Source organism: Pyxicephalus adspersus, chromosome 4 (assembly GCF_032062135.1).
Source record: "Pyxicephalus adspersus chromosome 4, UCB_Pads_2.0, whole genome shotgun sequence".
Lineage (NCBI taxonomy): Eukaryota > Metazoa > Chordata > Amphibia > Anura > Pyxicephalidae > Pyxicephalus > Pyxicephalus adspersus.
In genome coordinates, this window is record NC_092861.1 from 60,351,962 (window position 1) to 60,370,638 (window position 18,677).

The 18,677-nt window shown below is 37.3% G+C and overlaps 1 protein-coding gene across 1 annotated transcript in view; it reads right to left on the reverse strand.

Moving 5' to 3' along the window:
- Position 1: 1 nt before the first annotated feature.
- Positions 2-18,677, reverse strand: part of EIF4G1 (eukaryotic translation initiation factor 4 gamma 1) — a gene marked incomplete at its 3' end in the record, with an annotated part of 29,057 nt that continues 10,381 nt past the window's right edge. Inside the window, exons 2-32 of the mRNA XM_072410175.1 lie at positions 16,593-16,689; positions 16,127-16,210; positions 15,571-15,591; positions 15,084-15,254; positions 14,878-14,974; positions 14,185-14,285; positions 12,671-12,763; positions 11,771-11,840; positions 10,558-11,457; positions 9,773-9,861; positions 9,407-9,587; positions 8,692-8,825; positions 8,476-8,595; positions 8,205-8,378; positions 7,891-8,088; positions 7,167-7,313; positions 6,819-7,055; positions 6,197-6,301; positions 5,725-5,979; positions 5,509-5,608; positions 5,322-5,418; positions 4,635-4,882; positions 4,402-4,523; positions 4,148-4,320; positions 3,587-3,712; positions 3,416-3,497; positions 3,225-3,323; positions 2,125-2,259; positions 1,957-2,038; positions 1,099-1,239; positions 2-180 (exon numbers count right to left, since the gene is read on the reverse strand). Of these exons, the coding sequence (XP_072266276.1) occupies positions 2-180; positions 1,099-1,239; positions 1,957-2,038; positions 2,125-2,259; positions 3,225-3,323; positions 3,416-3,497; positions 3,587-3,712; positions 4,148-4,320; positions 4,402-4,523; positions 4,635-4,882; positions 5,322-5,418; positions 5,509-5,608; positions 5,725-5,979; positions 6,197-6,301; positions 6,819-7,055; positions 7,167-7,313; positions 7,891-8,088; positions 8,205-8,378; positions 8,476-8,595; positions 8,692-8,825; positions 9,407-9,587; positions 9,773-9,861; positions 10,558-11,457; positions 11,771-11,840; positions 12,671-12,763; positions 14,185-14,285; positions 14,878-14,974; positions 15,084-15,254; positions 15,571-15,591; positions 16,127-16,210; positions 16,593-16,655 (4,824 nt within the window). The remainder of the gene's footprint in view (positions 181-1,098; positions 1,240-1,956; positions 2,039-2,124; positions 2,260-3,224; positions 3,324-3,415; positions 3,498-3,586; positions 3,713-4,147; positions 4,321-4,401; positions 4,524-4,634; positions 4,883-5,321; positions 5,419-5,508; positions 5,609-5,724; positions 5,980-6,196; positions 6,302-6,818; positions 7,056-7,166; positions 7,314-7,890; positions 8,089-8,204; positions 8,379-8,475; positions 8,596-8,691; positions 8,826-9,406; positions 9,588-9,772; positions 9,862-10,557; positions 11,458-11,770; positions 11,841-12,670; positions 12,764-14,184; positions 14,286-14,877; positions 14,975-15,083; positions 15,255-15,570; positions 15,592-16,126; positions 16,211-16,592; positions 16,690-18,677) is intronic.

The following is an 18,677-nucleotide window of genomic DNA, read 5'->3' on the forward strand; positions in this document are numbered from 1 at the left end:
GATCAGTATCTGATTCGTCTTCTGCTTCTCGCAGCCAAGTAAAGAAAGCTGTAACTGATTTTAGAGCTACTCCTTTTCCCTGTTGCTCTGCTGGGTCCTTGCTGGACTCCCAGCGATAAAACGGTTCCTCTTTTATTACATCTTCATCATAGAGGGCATCAAAAAACATCCTTAATAGATCTGCAGAGAGAAAATAATAAATTCCAAAAATGTTACTAACCTTTCTACAACAAAAACACTACACGTAAAGAGTTTGAGAACTTGTTGTAAAACCAGTTCTATTTGTTAGTCAATTAAGAGACCCAGAAAATACTTTAAAATTATGCTGCCACCTTCAGGAGAACTAAACACTAGCAACAACAAATTTGCACACCGACCCAGGATATCCGTCCATTGCTACCAGCATACCTCTTGGTTGTATGCAGTAGCCAGATTCTTTTCATGAATAAATAGGGTCAGAACCTGTGCTCCTCAGAAGACTTCAAAATAAAGATTATACAAACATTTTCCACAAAAATATTTATGGTGGAGCAACACAAGAATCAATATTTTTGGGATGTAAAAAGTTAATCAACTGCGGTGTGGGTCAAGCCACATCAATGAAAGGGTTTTAGGGAATTGTCTGTATCTGATCTCAAATGGATAAGATACTCAAGTCAGAATCAAGAGCGTGTAATTTATGCCTGTACCAGAAGATGCATTTTAAGAGGCAAGCTCACAGAGTGGAATGGTTCTGATTGAAGAATACAATAAGGCAAACAATTCACAAAGCCTTCTCAAACAAGAGTTGCAAGACAGATATTCAGCCTGCTAGTATACCAACAAAAAACTGAGGTATATTGGTAATAGGAGTTATGCTGGGCAGGTTTGTAAGTTGGTCAAGTCCCAAGCCTTTCTAAATGTGGAAGTATTAATTACAATACTTTTGATTCAAACATAAGAATGTAATCCAAAAAAAGAAAACCCCCCCGCAAAAATACATTTCTACATACAATATGCATACTAAGCTACTGATAATATATTAGCAGACAAATACCAAGAACACAAATGCAGATGTACATTTACTAAGTGGTCCAAACAAATCATACTGGCACTTACTTGGTGGCTGGTCCAATTTCACAACGAGTGCCTGTAGCGCATATAATGCTTGCAACTCCTTGGCTTCATTATTTAGGTATTTCTGGAGTAATTTTGCTCTTGTATGAATGACATTTACATCAACTCTATAGGGGTTTTCAACTGTAGAGAAGAAAAAAAAATCATTTAATAAAGGACACAATGTTTAAAGTTATTAAAGAATATGTGGTTGCATTTTTATAGACATAAAAAAAAATAAGCTTTGAATAAAATGTATGAGTTTATTATGTTTTAAAGGACTGTTTATGTGTAATTCTGTAATTACAATGTAAGGCTGGCAAATCAACTCATGCACAGACAACCCATTATCTGCCACTGTTAACATGCATGTCATAATTGTTTTTTATCGGATGTAAAAAAGAATCCACGCAAACACACAACTTTATCTATGGTTTATCCTAAAAATGCTGTATATACGCAAAAAAATGTGTGCTCCTAACCTTGGGCTGCAAGGATATTCCAACTAATGTTGCCTTCTGGACCACCTAAACTCTACCTACTCTCCCACTGCCCTTTCTGCATGCACGCAGTTTTAACGAACCAGGTAAAATAAAAAAACAAATCAGAGGTTAAAGGGAGGTATATGGAAATGTGGGTAATTACTGGGTATACAGTTTAGACAGGCAGTCTAATTGTAGTGACTTATCTACATTGCGTTTAGCAACTAATCTGCACATTTAAAGCAGATACAAAAATTAAGAGGAAAAAACAAATGTATTTTAAAAGGTAAAGAGAGCAAAATTAGGAACTCAAAATACCCTTTACTTTCTTTTAGTAGTGTAATAATGTTAAGAACAAACAGTTTCTGATTATACTTACATATAATTGCGCAGTGGCATACAGCACTCATTAAAGTCCGGACAAAAGTGTTTGATGCAAGTTGCTGATCTGTTAGGTTAGCCTGTTGGTAAACAAAAAAGGAATTATTGAAAGTGCTCCCACAAACTGGACATCATCTGAAAAATTTCAAATTCATTATTTTCTTACTTCAATCCAATCAAATATCTTCTGGTTGCTGCTGCTTTCTTTTAAAAGCCTCAAAATAACTTTCTCTAACTCGGCGGGTGATAAATCTTTCTTGCTTGGTGACTCAGTCTCATCTCCCAAGGTGTATTCAAGTTTCTACACAGAAAAAAAAAAATAGTTTAGTTATTTTGAATAAACCTGACTGGAAAAAAAACAAAAAAACAACAGCTGTCAAACCCTTAAAAATATTTAAATACATTTTCTCTGGATGTTGGAAATTTAAAAACCATGCACACTGTTTCTTTTACTAGAGCAAAATAATAACATATGAGGATAGAGAAACTTCTACAGTTATGAGTCCCATGTAAATTTATTAATTCAAAAGTGCTCAGACCCAGATTAAGGGAAATAAATCCTAGCTTAAAATACAGAGGTGGAGGAATTTCTACAGTTTGTAATGAAGTATTTTTTAAGCAAGAAATATGTGGTAACTGGATAATGGTTTCAAATGATGGTGATAAATTCTTTTACTTATCTGTGATTAAGCAGAGCATTTACATTAAATTGAAAGCAGCTAAAACATTACCAGTTCTGACGAAAGCAGGCAGTACATATTAAAATGTTCAGTATATTCCTTGTGAATGCGTGTTCAGGACACCCAACAGGTACTGCTTATCCCTTTCCCAACTTGAAAGCTTTTGAAACATGTATTACAAAAGAGCCAAATCAAACCAAATTTGTTAAGAAGGAGGGGTTCTAAAGGAAATTCAAGATTTTATAACACGTGCACTAGTTGTATTTAAAATGGAATAAAACTACCTAAACTTACTGGTATTCTCTTCTATATTGGTCTAGAGTTCACCAGTAGGTTAAAAATATGCACAGGGTTGACATGTTAAAGAGCTGGAGTAAATGATATCAATCCATGACATGTTATTCCAATGGTAGCCTAGTCTTGAGCCAGGAAGAGCTGGCAACAGCTCTGGTATACCAAGGCAGTAATACAAGAGCAGAGGCCGATTGCCTAATGCAGTCATACTACATCAATGCACTTTTATTGTGGAACAAAAACACGTGGCTGTGATGATTTTAGTCTATAAAAAGACAACCTATGTACTCACATTATCACTTATAAACTTGTTCACATCTTGATCTTTTGAGAGGAATTCTTTCCAGTTGAGCCCAGATTCTTGCCAGATGGAACCTGCTTTCTTATGAGACTACAATAAAAAAGGGCAAACCGTTAAATATATATATAACCCAAAATAGGCCAACCAACAATGAAATCCAAACAAAAGGCTTTGACACTCACCATTCCTTTACATTGAAGTCCTAGGATTTCTGCTAGGAGGATGCCAGCTTTTCCAATTGGAACTAAGGGCTTGGTCAGTTCTCTGAAAAAACAACATATATAAGAAATGCTGCAAATTGAGCACAAGATTTACAACTGTACAATGTTTGGGATTCATCAGATTTATTTTACCTGAACAACTCTCCCATAGGAATTCCACCCTCTACCAAGACTGGACTAATAAGCTCAGCCAAGTACAGCCATATATGAGGAATATCGATTTCCATATCCTCTCCCACTTCAAGTACTTCTAACATCCTGTAAATAAAGAAAAGGAGCATGAATGGTACAGAAGTGCATTCTGTGCATTTTATTTGAAAATTGTTTTACAATATCTAAAAAGCCAATGATTACTTTAGATTTTAATTCCTTAACTACATATGCTTTTATTCCCTAAACATCATCACTGGTCTTATTAGGTTCACCAAGGACTGTGATTTAGCACTGTTCCTGTCACCTGTTCAAAAAAACAGTGTGCATTCAGATAATTTACACAAAGATCTCTATATATGAAGTCAATCTCTCCACCTTAGACTTAGAAAAGATTTAACCTTAGACTTGTTCCCAGGAGTGTTGCATTTTCGTGTTGAAAATGAAAAAACAATAAGCCTTCAGCAATGTGGTGTGTGAAAGTACAAATTTAACAATGTTATGTCACGAAAGTATAAATTCTGATGCTCAACTGGTACTTACCCCTTGTAATACTGATCTTTGGGTAGTGTATTTGCTTTTACAAGCGTATACAGAAGTTGACCCATGTGTTCACGGGCAATAGTGCTCCTCTCCAATGTTGACTCTATGCCATTTCGTACAAAGATAAAAAGCAGTGTGGGGCTATTTAGCTCCTGCACACACTGGATGGCCTCCTGCAGGGAAGAAAGAACATGTCAGTAAAACTAAAAACAAGTAGATCAGCACATATCTATCAAATACAATGACAACCTCACCTTTATATCATTGATATGTAAGAACTCTTCTATAATCGATCTAGATTTTCTTTCGAGTTCTTCCTCAGACAAGGCGGGTTTGGAGGAGGTAACAGCAGTTGGTGTTGGAGTTTCCCGCTTGACTAAACAGATATAAAGACAAAGTGTTTATTGTAATAAGCAGTACCATAAAAAGGAGCACAACCAGACACTTTAACAATGAAAAATAACAAAAATCTTTATACTGTACTTACAACTTTCCTTGCTGCGATCCCTGGGCTCAGTCATGCTTGCTACTTTCCTCACAGCTTCCTGAGGAATCTGTGCCTCTCTTTCCCTACTTCGATCCTCTGTTTCCTTATTATAGCTTCGTTTTGTTAATACAGGGCGGGAACGCTCTGAGCGGTCAGACCTCTCAAAGAGGTCACTTTTTTCATACCTATCATTCCTATCAAATCGTTCGCCTCTGTCTTTTTCAGAGCGATCACGACTTGAACTACCTCTGCAAAAGAGAAGTGATAACATCAGTATATCAGTACTATAAGAACCTATGCAAAATAACACATTTAGAGCAAATATTTACATAAATGTAAAACCCATCCTGCTCTGTTAAAGCAATGAATGGCCAACACAAAAGGGCACAACACATCCAGATATTATGGGTTCAGCTGTAATTGACCAGCAGATCTGCTTGGAAGCAAGGTACAATCAGTGCAGCAAAAGAGCCAGTAGGTTGAATCATGTACCAGTATCTATCTGTAGCTTAGGCATATCACCACTACTAACAACTCAATAATCATAAACAATCTAGTATGACTTTGAAAACATGAGCTTTTAAGTAATGAAATATGGTGGACCGAGCTGTGATTCTAACTTCAATCTGGAGCAGGAACAAGTACAATTAGTCATACATATTCTTTTTTAAATCGAACACTACATACCTGGAAACAGGCCTCCTAGCATCCTGACTCTCTGCAACAGACGATTGCTGAAGCGCAGAAAACCTATTAAGTGTGCTGGGTCGTCCAGATTCTGGAGCTGAAGGATAAGACACAGTTGTTTAGATTTAACGCCATTGTTTTTAATGTTAACACCATTATTAACAAACTAAATGTTAATGTAGCTTACTTGATTCAGCAGGCTTCGCTCCAGAGCCTCCACTGCTTCCTTTACCCCAACTTAAGCGTCCACCAGGTGCCAATAGTTGATTTGAGTCAATAGCACCAAGCTTGAAAAGGAAAACAAAGTCAAAATTTAAAAAGACTTAAAACAATTTTTCTTAAAAAAAAAAAAACAACAAAATAAATAAACAAAGTAACTTTACCATATGTGCCAATTATTTACCTTAGTTATTTTAGTGATTCTACTAGTGTCAATAGGACGGCTTCCTTTACTAATCGGCACAGTGTTCCAACCATCATCTGATTGCTGACTGCCGCGTCCACCAGTGGGACGTCCTGGAGGCTCTCGTCTCTTGTCTTGTTTGGACATGAGCTGTTGCACTTTAACTTGTTCTCTCTGCTTTTCCAGCTCTGCCTCCTTATGAATCTGATCTATAGTCTTCGGTCCCTGGTCTGCGCGACGTGGCACCCAATTGCACTTTAGAGGGGGAAAAAAGATTTTAAAACATTTTTTAAAAGTGCATGAAGAGTAAATACAAGAAACTCACAAAATATGTTACGTCCATGGACAAAAAGGACATTATATTATAAATCCCCAATTAATGTACAGTGATGCGCAATATGTTGGCGCTATTTAAATACTGCCTAATAATAACTAGCACTAATTTATATTTAGAAAACCAAAATGTTCTTACCAATCTCAGATCAATCACATCCTGAAGCATAAAACGAATGCGAGAAGAGGTTTTCCTTTCCTTAATAATTTTATCCATTTGGTTAAAATATTGATCCATTCGAGGCTGTTAAAGGAAAAAGAAACAAGCAATGATTAAATTTTCCTTCAGCTTAATAGTAGAACTCTAAAGGAATTTTCCTTTTCTGTAAAGATACAGTAACAATATTTTTAGTAAACATTTAAGCAAGAAATATTAAAATAGGCATCTACAAATAATGTGATCTATTTTAACATTGTGATAATTGGAGTATGCAGTTTTTCACTACTATGCACAGAAAACAAACTCTGTATACTGCCTGTAGAAATGTTAAAATATGCTATGAAATCTCAGTGGCCAGTTACGAATCATTCTTTTGTTTTAACAGTTTGATTCCCTCCCCCCTCACTATCCAAAAAATACACATACTTCAGAAATCTGTATTTCTTAAAGCTAGAACTGCCAAAATAATTGATTCAAAAAAGTAAAACAAAGCTTCTATACAAACATTATTCAAATCTGGGTGAATAGATGTGAATGTGGGAAAACGTGGGAGACTAACCGAAAGTCCAACTAGTTATCAAGTTATATAAAAGATACAGACCTTGGCTCTTTCAAAGTCCAAGTCTTTTCCGATTGTGGACAGCAATCGGCAAAGACACTCCAACGACTCCTCATCATGGTTCTTTAGTAGTTTAACTACACAATCATGCATAATGGCTTCAGTCAGCATTTTTAATTTGAAAAGTTCCCCAATGAATTTAATATTGCCTAGAGATCTGCGTCGAGCAATATCCTTAGCTTCTATCAATTCCTCATTTAGTCGAGTCTTCTCTTCTGGCTGCAGGTAAAAAAAAAAAAAAACCATTAAAGTACTTGATATAAAACAGAAAATAATGTTCCACAAGTATGGACACTACAGATTTATATTTTTTGTGCAATCTGCAATTACCGTAGAAGCAGCATCTAATTCCTTTTGCTTCTTTTCAAAGACTTCATCATCATCTTTGTCCTTTTCAAACTCCTTCTGACATCGATTAAGTAGCAGCTTGCGGAAGTTCACTGTCACTCCCGGCTTGTCTGTAGTAGGGACTTTCAGCTATAAAATAAAAAAAAAAGCCAATTAAAAAACTGCTGCAAATACTTTCATTTTTCCACATTTTTAGTCTGCAAACTTATTTATATCTCATATTTCCAACCGATTTTAAAATCACCAATTTAACATCCATTCGAGGCTCTATTTATAAAACAGGAAAGTTGACATTCCCTTAATCATTCCCTGTTTCATAAATAGTCACAAGTGAAGTGATGCATATGTTGTAAAATACCTGAAGCTAAACACTAAACAATGATGTATCAGCGATCAGTACATTATTTACTAACCTAAACTTTAAGAAGTGAAAGCATAAGAAAGCTGCTTATTTTTTTTTGCAGTTGTCTGCTGCTGACTGTTGTTAACAAGTGGTGTTTTCCGTAAGGAATAAAGGCAAGCAGCTTCTGCTGTGCATTCAGTTTAGAAAACCCATAACGCTTTATAGTATTTTATTAATATTTGAATATATAGTGCACCCTGTACACACTTTAAAAAAAAACAAAAAAAAGGTTGTCATTTAAGTAATCCTTTAGGACATAAAATCCAGAATTGCGTTGTCTCACAAATAATTCACAAAACTCACCCCCATAAGGCAGCGGCACATATTGGCATATGCAACAGAGAAATTTGGCTCCGAGATAGCTTTTTCAAATATCAGGTCAATCACCCCCTTCAGTCGATCCTCTGTATCGATGGCTAAATCGGTTACTTGCTTCATGAGTTGTTGAAACATTTGCGGGGTCAACTTATTAAGGATACTGCGCACTCTGCGAAACAATTCCTATATTCAAAAAAATAAAATAAAAAACTACTTTAAAAAATACATTTAGGTGCTAAAAATTCAATCAAAATATTGTTGTAACATGGTGCTAAAGGCAAATTATACCACCAACTCACCTGTGTCTTGAGACCCTCAGGGTCATCTTCATCACCTCCTCTCTTGTTTAGAGGTTTCCACGCTTTCTCTGCTTTATTCAGCTGGACATTTTCATTTAAAGATGACACTGCAATAATTTTTCGGGGCTCCTTTCGTGGTCCCTGTTGAGACCGTCGGGGACCCATTCCAGCAGGCTGCAGAAGTAAAGGGGTAAAAGTTCAGATACTTGCCACAAAACCGTGCAAGGAGAAAGGTGCACAGGCATATTGCCGTTGAGGTGTGAGTACTTACAGGTCCGCGACTTCCCATAGCAGGTTTTCCAAGGTTAGCAAAATGGGGGGTAAAGTCTGGCCCACAGTTCATACCAGTAAGTCTTGCTGGATCCAGGGGCCTAAGGGGAGTTTTGTTGGCCTTATGGGAAAACATAAAAAATCTGGTTAGAAAAAGGTCACACTGAACAAAAACAAAAATTAAATAAAAAAAAATAAATAAAAAAAAGGAACCTACCTTGTCAAGCACCACATCCGTAATCTGAGGGAGACCTTCTGGTTTTTGCATACTGGCCACGATAAACTGAAAGCCAAGCAAAAACTCTCGGTCATAGCTTTTTTTCTCTTCTGGGTTTAGAGGTTTCCACTGATCTACAGGAAGAACATAATATGTCAAAATCTAATCATGTGGGGACTTTTTAAAATTACAAACTTAAAAACAGTTTGACATTAAGTCAAAATTTGGTTTCCAATGTTAAAAAATCCAAGATGAACAAAATGTTTTATTTATGTTTTGGAAAGAGGGGAGGATCTTAAACATCTCAACATGCCTGCAACCAACATTATTTAAAACTATAAAGCTGGCAAAAAATAAATAATGGGAGAAGACAATGGCCATGATTCATGACTGGTTCCCTTTATCAGAGCTTGTTTCCCTTTATAACAGAAAACTATGTGAAGCTTTGCCAACTTCACACTGGCTTTCAAGACAAATCAAAAAGGGGACTGTACTCCCTATAGTGTATTTTGTTATCTTGCTTAGCTTCTGCCTAAAACTGTCCATAGGGCAGTGGGACAATTTTCACTTACGATTACTATGAATCAAGTTACACTTAGCTATATTTGCACCATAATAAAGTCTAAACATTACTCTGTACAAATTATTTAAAAAGACTTATGATTTGCCAAAGAAGTGGTAATCTGACAGGCTGGCAAAGGTGTTGATGACTAACCTTCTTTGTATGTATACTTGAGATCTGCTGGTTTAATATTTTCAGCATCTAATTTATCTTCCTTCTCTTCCCACGTCTCATCCTGTTCTTCTGCAGGGGCATTAGGGACCTGCTCAGGTTCAGGTGCTGCAGGAGGTGGGTTAGCAGCAGATTCTGACGTTTCACTCGGGCTGTCACCAACCTAAAGTGGGTTTTAAAAATAAGGAAATGTAAACATATATTTCATACCTGAATCTGGCATTTAAAACAAAACAAAAAAAATTCCATAGTAGCTTCCGTAAGCGGGCATCTCTTACGCAAGGATGGAAGAATGTAAAAAAAAATAAGGAAAAAAAATCAAAACAATCAAAAGAATGGGTAATTCACCTCTTTGAATGCATCTAGTAGGTCTCCAATTGCATCTTTCTTATTTAGGTCCTTTATTTTTCTTTTCTTTTTTGGAACAGACATAGCCACTGTGGAGGGAGATAATGTTATCCATGACAGTCCAAAAAAATTGAAAACAATGAACTTGAAAACATTCACCAAAATCAATGCCACTACATAATATCATACTTTAAATTAAATTTACGGATGTGAAAGCTTGTGGTAATTTTACAAATTACCAACAGTTCTGTAGGTACATATCACAATCTCCCAGTTTACAGCAGAAGCCAAAACAAAACACAACTAAAACTTAAATCTAGCATCACAAAATTACTCATTAAAATTAATTATCACAAAATCAGTCTAAGAAAATGTTTAAAAGCAAACTTGCATGCATCCTTTGCAGGAATACCATAGGGTAAAATTGGAATTTTGATTTCCAGCCTACACTTTCCATGAGTGATGCTTTTTAGGTCCTCTAAAAACTTACAGGTTCATTTAAAAACACAGATCACATTCTAAATACATTACTGTGCTTAATTTAAAAATGCACTATTGATTTATGAGCCATATCAAATTGTTTTTAAATAAGCCCCTTAATAGTTGGATATTTTTGTTTTAATAGCTATCTGAAATCAAACTGCATTCCAGTTCAAAGCAAGTTTTTTTTGCATAGGAGCAAGCATTACAAATCAAGAAACTATTTTTTTTTTAAACTAGACATCGTTTGGTAAATAACTCACTTAGTCATTTAACTTAAAACATTGCAATGGATTATGCAATACCTGCCACATAGGCGTCCGAGCTTTGTTTTTGAGCTTGAGAAGGAGCTTGCTCTGACTCTGCGGGAGGCTCCTTCCCAGCATCCTCCTCTTCCGGTACAGGATCAGCAGCAGATACTGGTTGCTCCACGGGTTCCGTTATGGGGCTGACATGAGCCTCTTGCTCTGTGTTCTCTGCATCATGTTCCTGAAGTCCAGGTCCTCCTTCACCATTTGTTAGGAGTTCTTCAGGCTGAACAATGGGGGAATCCAAACTGGGCAAAGCCTGGCAAACCGATGGTGGCTCAAGCTGCGCCGGTGGCTCAAGCTGTGCTGGTGGCACAGAAGCTTCTTTAGTGAGGCCATTAGTTTCAACCTCAGCTTCTGACAGAGGAACCTCTAATGAAGGTGATACCTCCACAGACTCTGGAGCAGATTCCTTTGTTTCTACAGGACAAGGCTCTGATAAAATTTGGGCTGCATCAGCCTGTACCTGAATCTCAGCTTCTGTCACTATCAAAGTGGAATCCTGTTGATGCAAAGTAGCATCTTGTTGATGCAAAGTAGCATCCTCTAAAATAGACACATCAGGCAAAGTAATAGACTCCTCAGGGGGCTGTACAACAGGAGCTTCTGGCAGAGAATCTACTTGATTGACAGGTGTCTCTGTCATGTTTTCTTCCATTTTTGTTGGGTTCTCTAAAATAGATGTAGGAACCTCTGGCTGTATGGTTACCTGAGATACAGCATTGTTCAGCAAGGGCACTTCCTGTGAACTGAGAGTCCCTAGCAAAGGTACCTCAGGTGAAGTGCTTGAAGATGAATCTGGTTCACAAGACATATTAAGCTCTGTTTCAATGGGAGGAGAGGCTGATGGGCTCTCAGAGGTCTTTGTCAGCACTTGGGTGTTCTTTGAGCCATCATCTATAAAATAAAGTGGACATCATGATTTTTAATCAGTGACAACGCTATATCATTTTTTTTCCCTTAAGACTAAAATCATAATACACCCCTAAGGAAAGGTATGACCACTCTATCCACATGCACCATCTACATGGCGTGCAACTGTTTATCAAACAATGCTATTATACAAGTCTCTTATAGGAGGAACAAAATGAAAAAAATCCCTTTATCTCAAGAGAAATTTTTGTTTTCACTTTACAGAATACTTTACAAATATAAACAAAGCTAGACAAAAAAAATTCCACAACTACAGCGCAACATGCATGCTTCTTACCTGGACGCACTACAATAGGCACAATTGTACTGTCACCATTTGCCTGAACTTCAGAGCCTCCGGTTACAGACTGAAAGGGAAAACAACATTTAGGAATAAAAGTCATATTACAAGAAACATTATAAAAGCAAGTACAGAATAACCTGAACAAATACCTAAACAAATATTGTCCAAATCATGGTTCTTATGGCCTATAATCCTTCCAATACCCCAGTTTAAACTACAAGTTTTATTTTGCTAAGCAAACTAAACTCCAGAAACAGTCAGGAATCCACAGGATATTTTTGTAAAACAAGGTTGCCAAGCAATAATCTCAATATATAGTGTGCAGGCCTCACATTATAATTAATACTTAATGCTCAATTACATTGTCCTCTATTCAGGTATTGTGACGAGAATGTTGTTTTCCAACACTTACTAAAAGCCTACAAAATTTTTAGTATAGAGTAAAAGCAGATGTCGATAATACACACCTGGATGGATGGATAGATTAGATATGTCTCTCCATTCATTTCAAAATTACTGCTGCATATTTACATAACTGTTTCAACCAAAAAACTAATTTTGCAGGTTACCTCTGCAAAAACTGAAATTTCTGGACAATTTTTTTGGGAGGGCACAGGTGGATTCTAACACTCACTGGGTTGAATAGGTGCTAGTGACCCCAGTGACAAAACTCATCCCTATAGTCCTCTCCTTTAAGGTCTATCACTGTAACAACTAGATTCCTTATATGTACATCTGTGTGAAATATCCCTAATAGAATGCTAGACACAAGATGCCAGAATGAAATGCCAGAAACCAAACACAAACAAAAACTAAGTACTAACTGCAGTTAGCCTATATAGACAGAAAACATACAAAATTTGAATAAAAAAAAAAGCAGCTAATGTGCTTTACCTGGGGAGGTGTCGGCGTTGATGAAGTCCTTCCCCCAGAAAGAATTTCTTCTGTAATATCTTTTCCTCCTTGGTTTGGGTCTCTTATTCTTATCTATTAAATAACAATACAGGTGACTTTCAAGTACAGACTATCCAGTATTTCTACTTTAGAATTGCAAATGATTTACAGAAAATGACATCAGAACATTTCTGAACGCATGTTAAACCTTAATAAAAAGACTACTCAAAATTAGGAGCATTATTTGCAGCTATGAGTTTTTTTTATAATCACCAGAAAAAAATGGTTATATTGTAATAACTTAAATGTAATAATCAAGAAAAACAGCTTGAAAGTGTATGAAAAAGGTAAGATAACACTTCCGGGACTCAGACAGCCACGCAGACCAAGAGAATAAAAGCAGCCAGACCTCTATGGACAGCAGCCAAATTCCCAACTTCCAAGCACAGCACGCCAGTACACAGTCAACAGCAGGAAATCCACTAAGAAAGCTTTAGCAGAGTTCGTACAGCAGCTGTTTTACCAGGTTAAGCAAAGAACTTATCGGAGAAAGAAACATACAATGTGACTAATCCAGTTATTACTTCACAGAACTGCCTATAAATGTGAGCACTAATGACCTCCTCAACTATGTAGCAACTATGCAGCATGATCTGGAAGTACTGTCAGAAAGACAACCAAAGCAATAGTTATAGGAATCCAGTCAAAACAAAATAAAATCAGACAAGGAAAGTAAATAATAGGAAAATATCTTGTAAAAAATTAAAAACAGATGATTAGTTTAAATAGAAGAGGTAAGCAGAGCAACCAAATAAGACAAAACTCTTACGTGATATATGAAGGGTGATATATAGGCACAAACTCATGAGGCTCGTCAAGGATGTTATGGGTGGTGTTCCACCTGTAATTAGTATGAGCTTTCCTCATAAATTCCCAATGCCTGAGTTATAACTGAGGCCACTTTTACAAGACTGGCTATGCATTGCTTTGCTACACCCAAGTTAAGTTATAGAAATGCACAGGGCTAACTATTTTAGCATCACAATATATTTTCATGGAATTGTCAAAATCATTCAATCTTGCATTGTGTTTCTGTTTGAGTTTATATTTCTACACTCCTCAATACACACTTCCCATATGGTGGTACATCCTTGGCCTAAATTGATAAAATATGAGCTCAATTCTTTATTCTGGATTCTGGAAACAGTTTTATGAAGACCAAACCAGTACTCCCACAATTTTGATAGGTTAAATGCTATACTTAAAACCAAGCATGGCAAGAGGTATGATCTGGTCACGAAAGAATATTTGCAATTTATTACACAGAAAGGTCTTTAATTCAACTTTAGAACGACAAAAGTTTCAATATATGTATGTAGTCTTCTGACACTTAATTCACAAAATGACAGCTTTACTAAAATCCAAAGAAAGGAAGGTTAAAGCGAGATGTGAAAAAAAACATTTAGGTTGTTAAGAGTAGTAATAAAAAGAACTAGCTTTAGATTTTAACTTACAGTTTTACGCTCTCTTTTTGGAGGAATCGCTTGATTAATCATCACCTGGGCACTGGGAACGCCTGGAGGAAACTGCTGCTGTGCAGGGTAATATGCCCCGGCTGAATAAAGCAAGAAGGCAATATAGTAAGAACGACATCGTGTAAAATAAACATGTTATTTGGTGGCGGAAGAGAAAAAAAATGTACTACCCCAAACACATCTGCCTCAATATGTCAGATTTCCAGTCAGATCACCAGTCTCTACATTAAATAATACCTGGGATACTAGCATTTTTTTTTATAGTTCTAAAATAAGGTGTGGTTCAAAAGAAAAAGGACCTTCTATTTCAAAATCCAGACTCACATGCAGCCCCTGAGGGATAAAATTAGGAACCCGATCTAGTAATCTGATAAAAGTTGCACAAACTACTGCTTCTATAAGATTAACTCCACACTTTTCCCCTGAAGATCCCAGATACAGTTGTTAGACTTACAGGATGACTCTCTTCTGCATACCGCTCTGCCCCCACTCATACTGAGCTGCTTTGCTACATCACAGCTACACTGAACTAAATATAGTCAAACTCCTGATCATATAAACATCGTGAAGGGGGAGGTGTGGAGAGAAGCTAGAAAGATTGCAGTTACTGTACATACCACAAACTGGCCAACCCACAAAACCATATTCGGAAAAATTAAAAGTTTCCCTCACCGTATGTTCCATACTCTGTAGGGCTAGCACTAGGAAAAAATCCAGGAGCACCAGCTTGCACGGGGTACTGCTGTGTGGGCATTACATAAGAGCGACCCTGCAATGGAAGAAAGATTCAATATTAGGCATAATTTAGGTAGTGGAGCTGGGACTAAATCCAGTTGATAACATTTAATATTATTTAATATGGCATTTCTGGCACTTACCTGTCCACCTTGTATATAGTAGCCTTGGGAAGGATAGGATAACTGTGAGGGTATCATCATGACTTGAGAACCAGCGGGATAGACATGGGCAGGTTGAACTGCGCGAGCTGAAGAACCACTCTGAACTCTTGCAGCATTGCTAGGAGGCTGGGTTCTGCTCTGATAGTAATGCTGAAGTAGGAGAAGATTTGTTATAACTCAACATGATCTACGACTAAGTTAAATGCTAATACCATGCTACACCTTAAGATAAAATAAATTGGGTTAGATATAGATGAGGGTATGCTGATGTGGTACTCAAGTGATTGGAGGGACTAAATATGCATATACATACATTATATGTATATAATATATGGATAAAAAGATATATATGATACCTTCGATAGTGAATATCATTTCTCAAGAGATTTCTTTAGCCAGTAAGACCTGTATTACTGCTCAGTTCTGAGCATCAACTAATGTATAGAAAAACAATGTGAAGGGTTACCTGAATTGATCTGAATCCTGCCTGTTAGAAGCAGCAGAAACAAGAAGTAGAGAGTGGAAGGAGACAAATGTAAAAATTTATACAGGAGGGGTTAATAAAGAGACGAACTAATGAGCAAGAAAGATGTTATAAAAGAACCTATTCCACTAAAACAGAAAATTGAGTTAAGAGAGCACAGAAGAGTGGTCAGTACACATTAAAGACATCATCCATAGTTTACATCAATCCACTTGCCTCCCACTAGTTTTAAGAAAGCACTTCCATGTGTGCACTTACACAGATTTGCAATAATATCCTAATTTTAAAATCAAAGCCTGCACCAAAGTGGGACAAGACCCCCAAATGGAGCAGAAAAATATTTGCCTTTTAATGTCCCAAACTAGAAAGCACTTGTGGCAGGTGTTAGTCTTTCTATCCTTTACATTTTCCCATCAGTTAGGAATGCCCTGAAAAATCTGATAATTCTAATAAATGCTTTTAACACACACAGCTTCTCCATTCCAATCTACAAAACTAAAATAGAACAAGTTTTTTACTATTATCTTGTAACTCTTACCGGCCGAGGTTGAGACGAGGTATTCATTTGTGGAGTCTGTGGCGGCCCAAACACCACAGGGGCTGTTGGACCGGTGGTGAATGGCTGGAGAAAAATAAATAAAATTCTAAGTACAACAAGAATTTATTGAAATCTACAGCATTCTTTTTTACAATTGACTATTGCAATCTCTTCAACCCGACTCCAACAGGAGATTTTAAAGCATTGGGGAGAGCTCACCAACAGCCCACAACCAATGGGAGCACTCCCCAAAATTTAATATACTCAACTCTACCCCAGAGGGCTCTCACATTGACAGCTGGCTGTTAGAAATAATAAAGCCCCTTACTGACACAAGTTTAAAATGTATTCTCCAGCCTGTATAGAACAGGTAAGGATTTCACCTGTGGAATCACTGGATTTCACTGGAAATAACCCCCCTAACAACAACAAAACAGTTCAGAATGATTAACATTGGTATACATACCTGTGGGAGTCCGGGGGAAGGGGCAGTAGGGGGTCCTCCTATAGGCTGAGTAGCTTTGCTCATCTCATGTGCTGCTGCATAGGGTCCCCCGTAAGGTCTGTAAAAGCCAAAATACATACAATTAAAGACAATCACTAAAGTTGGTTGTGGTAAAATAAATATAAAGAATGAATGAGACTGTGGGCCAATGGCCCCTTGCACCAATGAACCTGAAGTGGCTGTTCTTTTTGTACAAAAGGTAATGAAGATGTGTTGCCACCCAAAAGCACAACTTAGCACTCAGATATTGGAATAATTGCATCACAGTGTTCTAGAGGGAAAATACTATAGCTGCACATAAAAAATATGGCCCGAACAACGTCCAGGTTACGGCCAGAAGACTGCTCATTACGGAGATGAACAAATAGAGAAGGACATGTGAGATAAGGCCCAGTTCTACTTCAAAAGCAAAACTTGATTTCCATTTTTTGGCATGTGTATTCAAAGTGCATACCTCTTTATTTAGCAGCAAAATCATGTTAGTGCCTTGACTAGCAGGAGTCTGCCCACAGTGCATGTGAAGGGATTTGGGGAGTTGTGGTGCCGAGAGGTGTCTACATTGCACCCACCAGCTGCCCCTGGACAAGCGTGGCAATTAAGGCACATGGCATATTATACTAATAATCCATCTCTTTATACAAGAACAAAGTAAGGGACATGCTCCAGAGGGGGAGAGGATATAGGAGCAAGTTTGGGTAATGCCTAGAAATCAGCTTTAACACGTCTTTGGAGTAAGAGACATCAAATGGCTAGACATAAAAGAGATCAAATAATGGGCAGATAACTACAGAGGGTGGAAACGTCTACATCTGCTGACACATTGTGACTACATCCAAAAACACAGGGGAGACATTCCACAATCTTATAGTCAACCTGAAAGTCTCCTATGATGACTTGAGTTAGCACCTGCCCAGATAGCATTGTTAGAACTACAAAAGGTTACATTAACACCTCTGACAACACCCTCTGGAAGCTGGATTTGTAAGTAGTCAACGTTTGCAACTTAACCAAAATGTGCTGGGGTAAGTTATGTCCCTACATTGAAATATATATGCTGTAAACATCTGTTTAGATCAGCAGTTGAGGAATTGGTCTTTCATGTTTCCCTTTTTGTAAAAAAAAAAAAAAAAAAAGCCTTTATTTAAGAACCTAATAAAAGGCAGCCTGCCTGAAAGAGGTACCTACTGCTGTGCTCTTTTGAAATCTATAATGCATGGGGAGATCTTTAACAATGACTGCCTGAGGCCTAGTTTACAGGGACATTTTTACCCAGTGTTTAAACGCTCACATATAAAATTTATTTTCAAACGTGCCATTATACATAGGGCTTTTTTAAGCTTTATATTTTTGGGTGCACGCCCTACAGCATTTCAACACTCTTAAATGCCCAGAAAAGCTTACAAATCGTTATAAATGTATGGGGCATTTATGAGTGTTTTGGAGCATGCTCATACACTGGTTGACAAACCCAACCTGCTGCTATCTCGCAATTAGCAGGGTTGGGCTTCCCATTATGCCTGAAAGAGATGTGCAAACCAAACTGGAAGCCCAATAGCAGCAGCCTCATGATGTAACCTAGGAAGTGATGACACAGGAGAGATGTAGTGACAAACTGAAAAATGTACATTTATTGAGATATCTTGCCACTTACTGTGCAAGTACAACCCCCCCTCCCCCGTCGCCCCTATAAATCATTTTATATCTATGGAAGAACAATGTTCCTTGACTGAATCATGGGTGACACCATCTCCAGGAATCTCTCTGACTATGCAGGCTGGAAAACAGAACTCCTGTATCGAAGTTAATTCATTCTAGCAGCAGCCAGGGGGATGCTGGGATACTTTGTATTGTACACTAAACTTTGCAATGTGCAGCACAGTGCACACCTAATGATTGCAAACAGGCAGCGTGGTAAGCAAGTGGTAAGTTTCTGTAATTAAAATGCATACTTGTAATTTCCTACCTTTAGTTTCTACTTATCTTCTATTAAAATTTGATTGAAGAAAGGTACCCCAAATCAAACCAATAAACTTAAAAAATAACAAA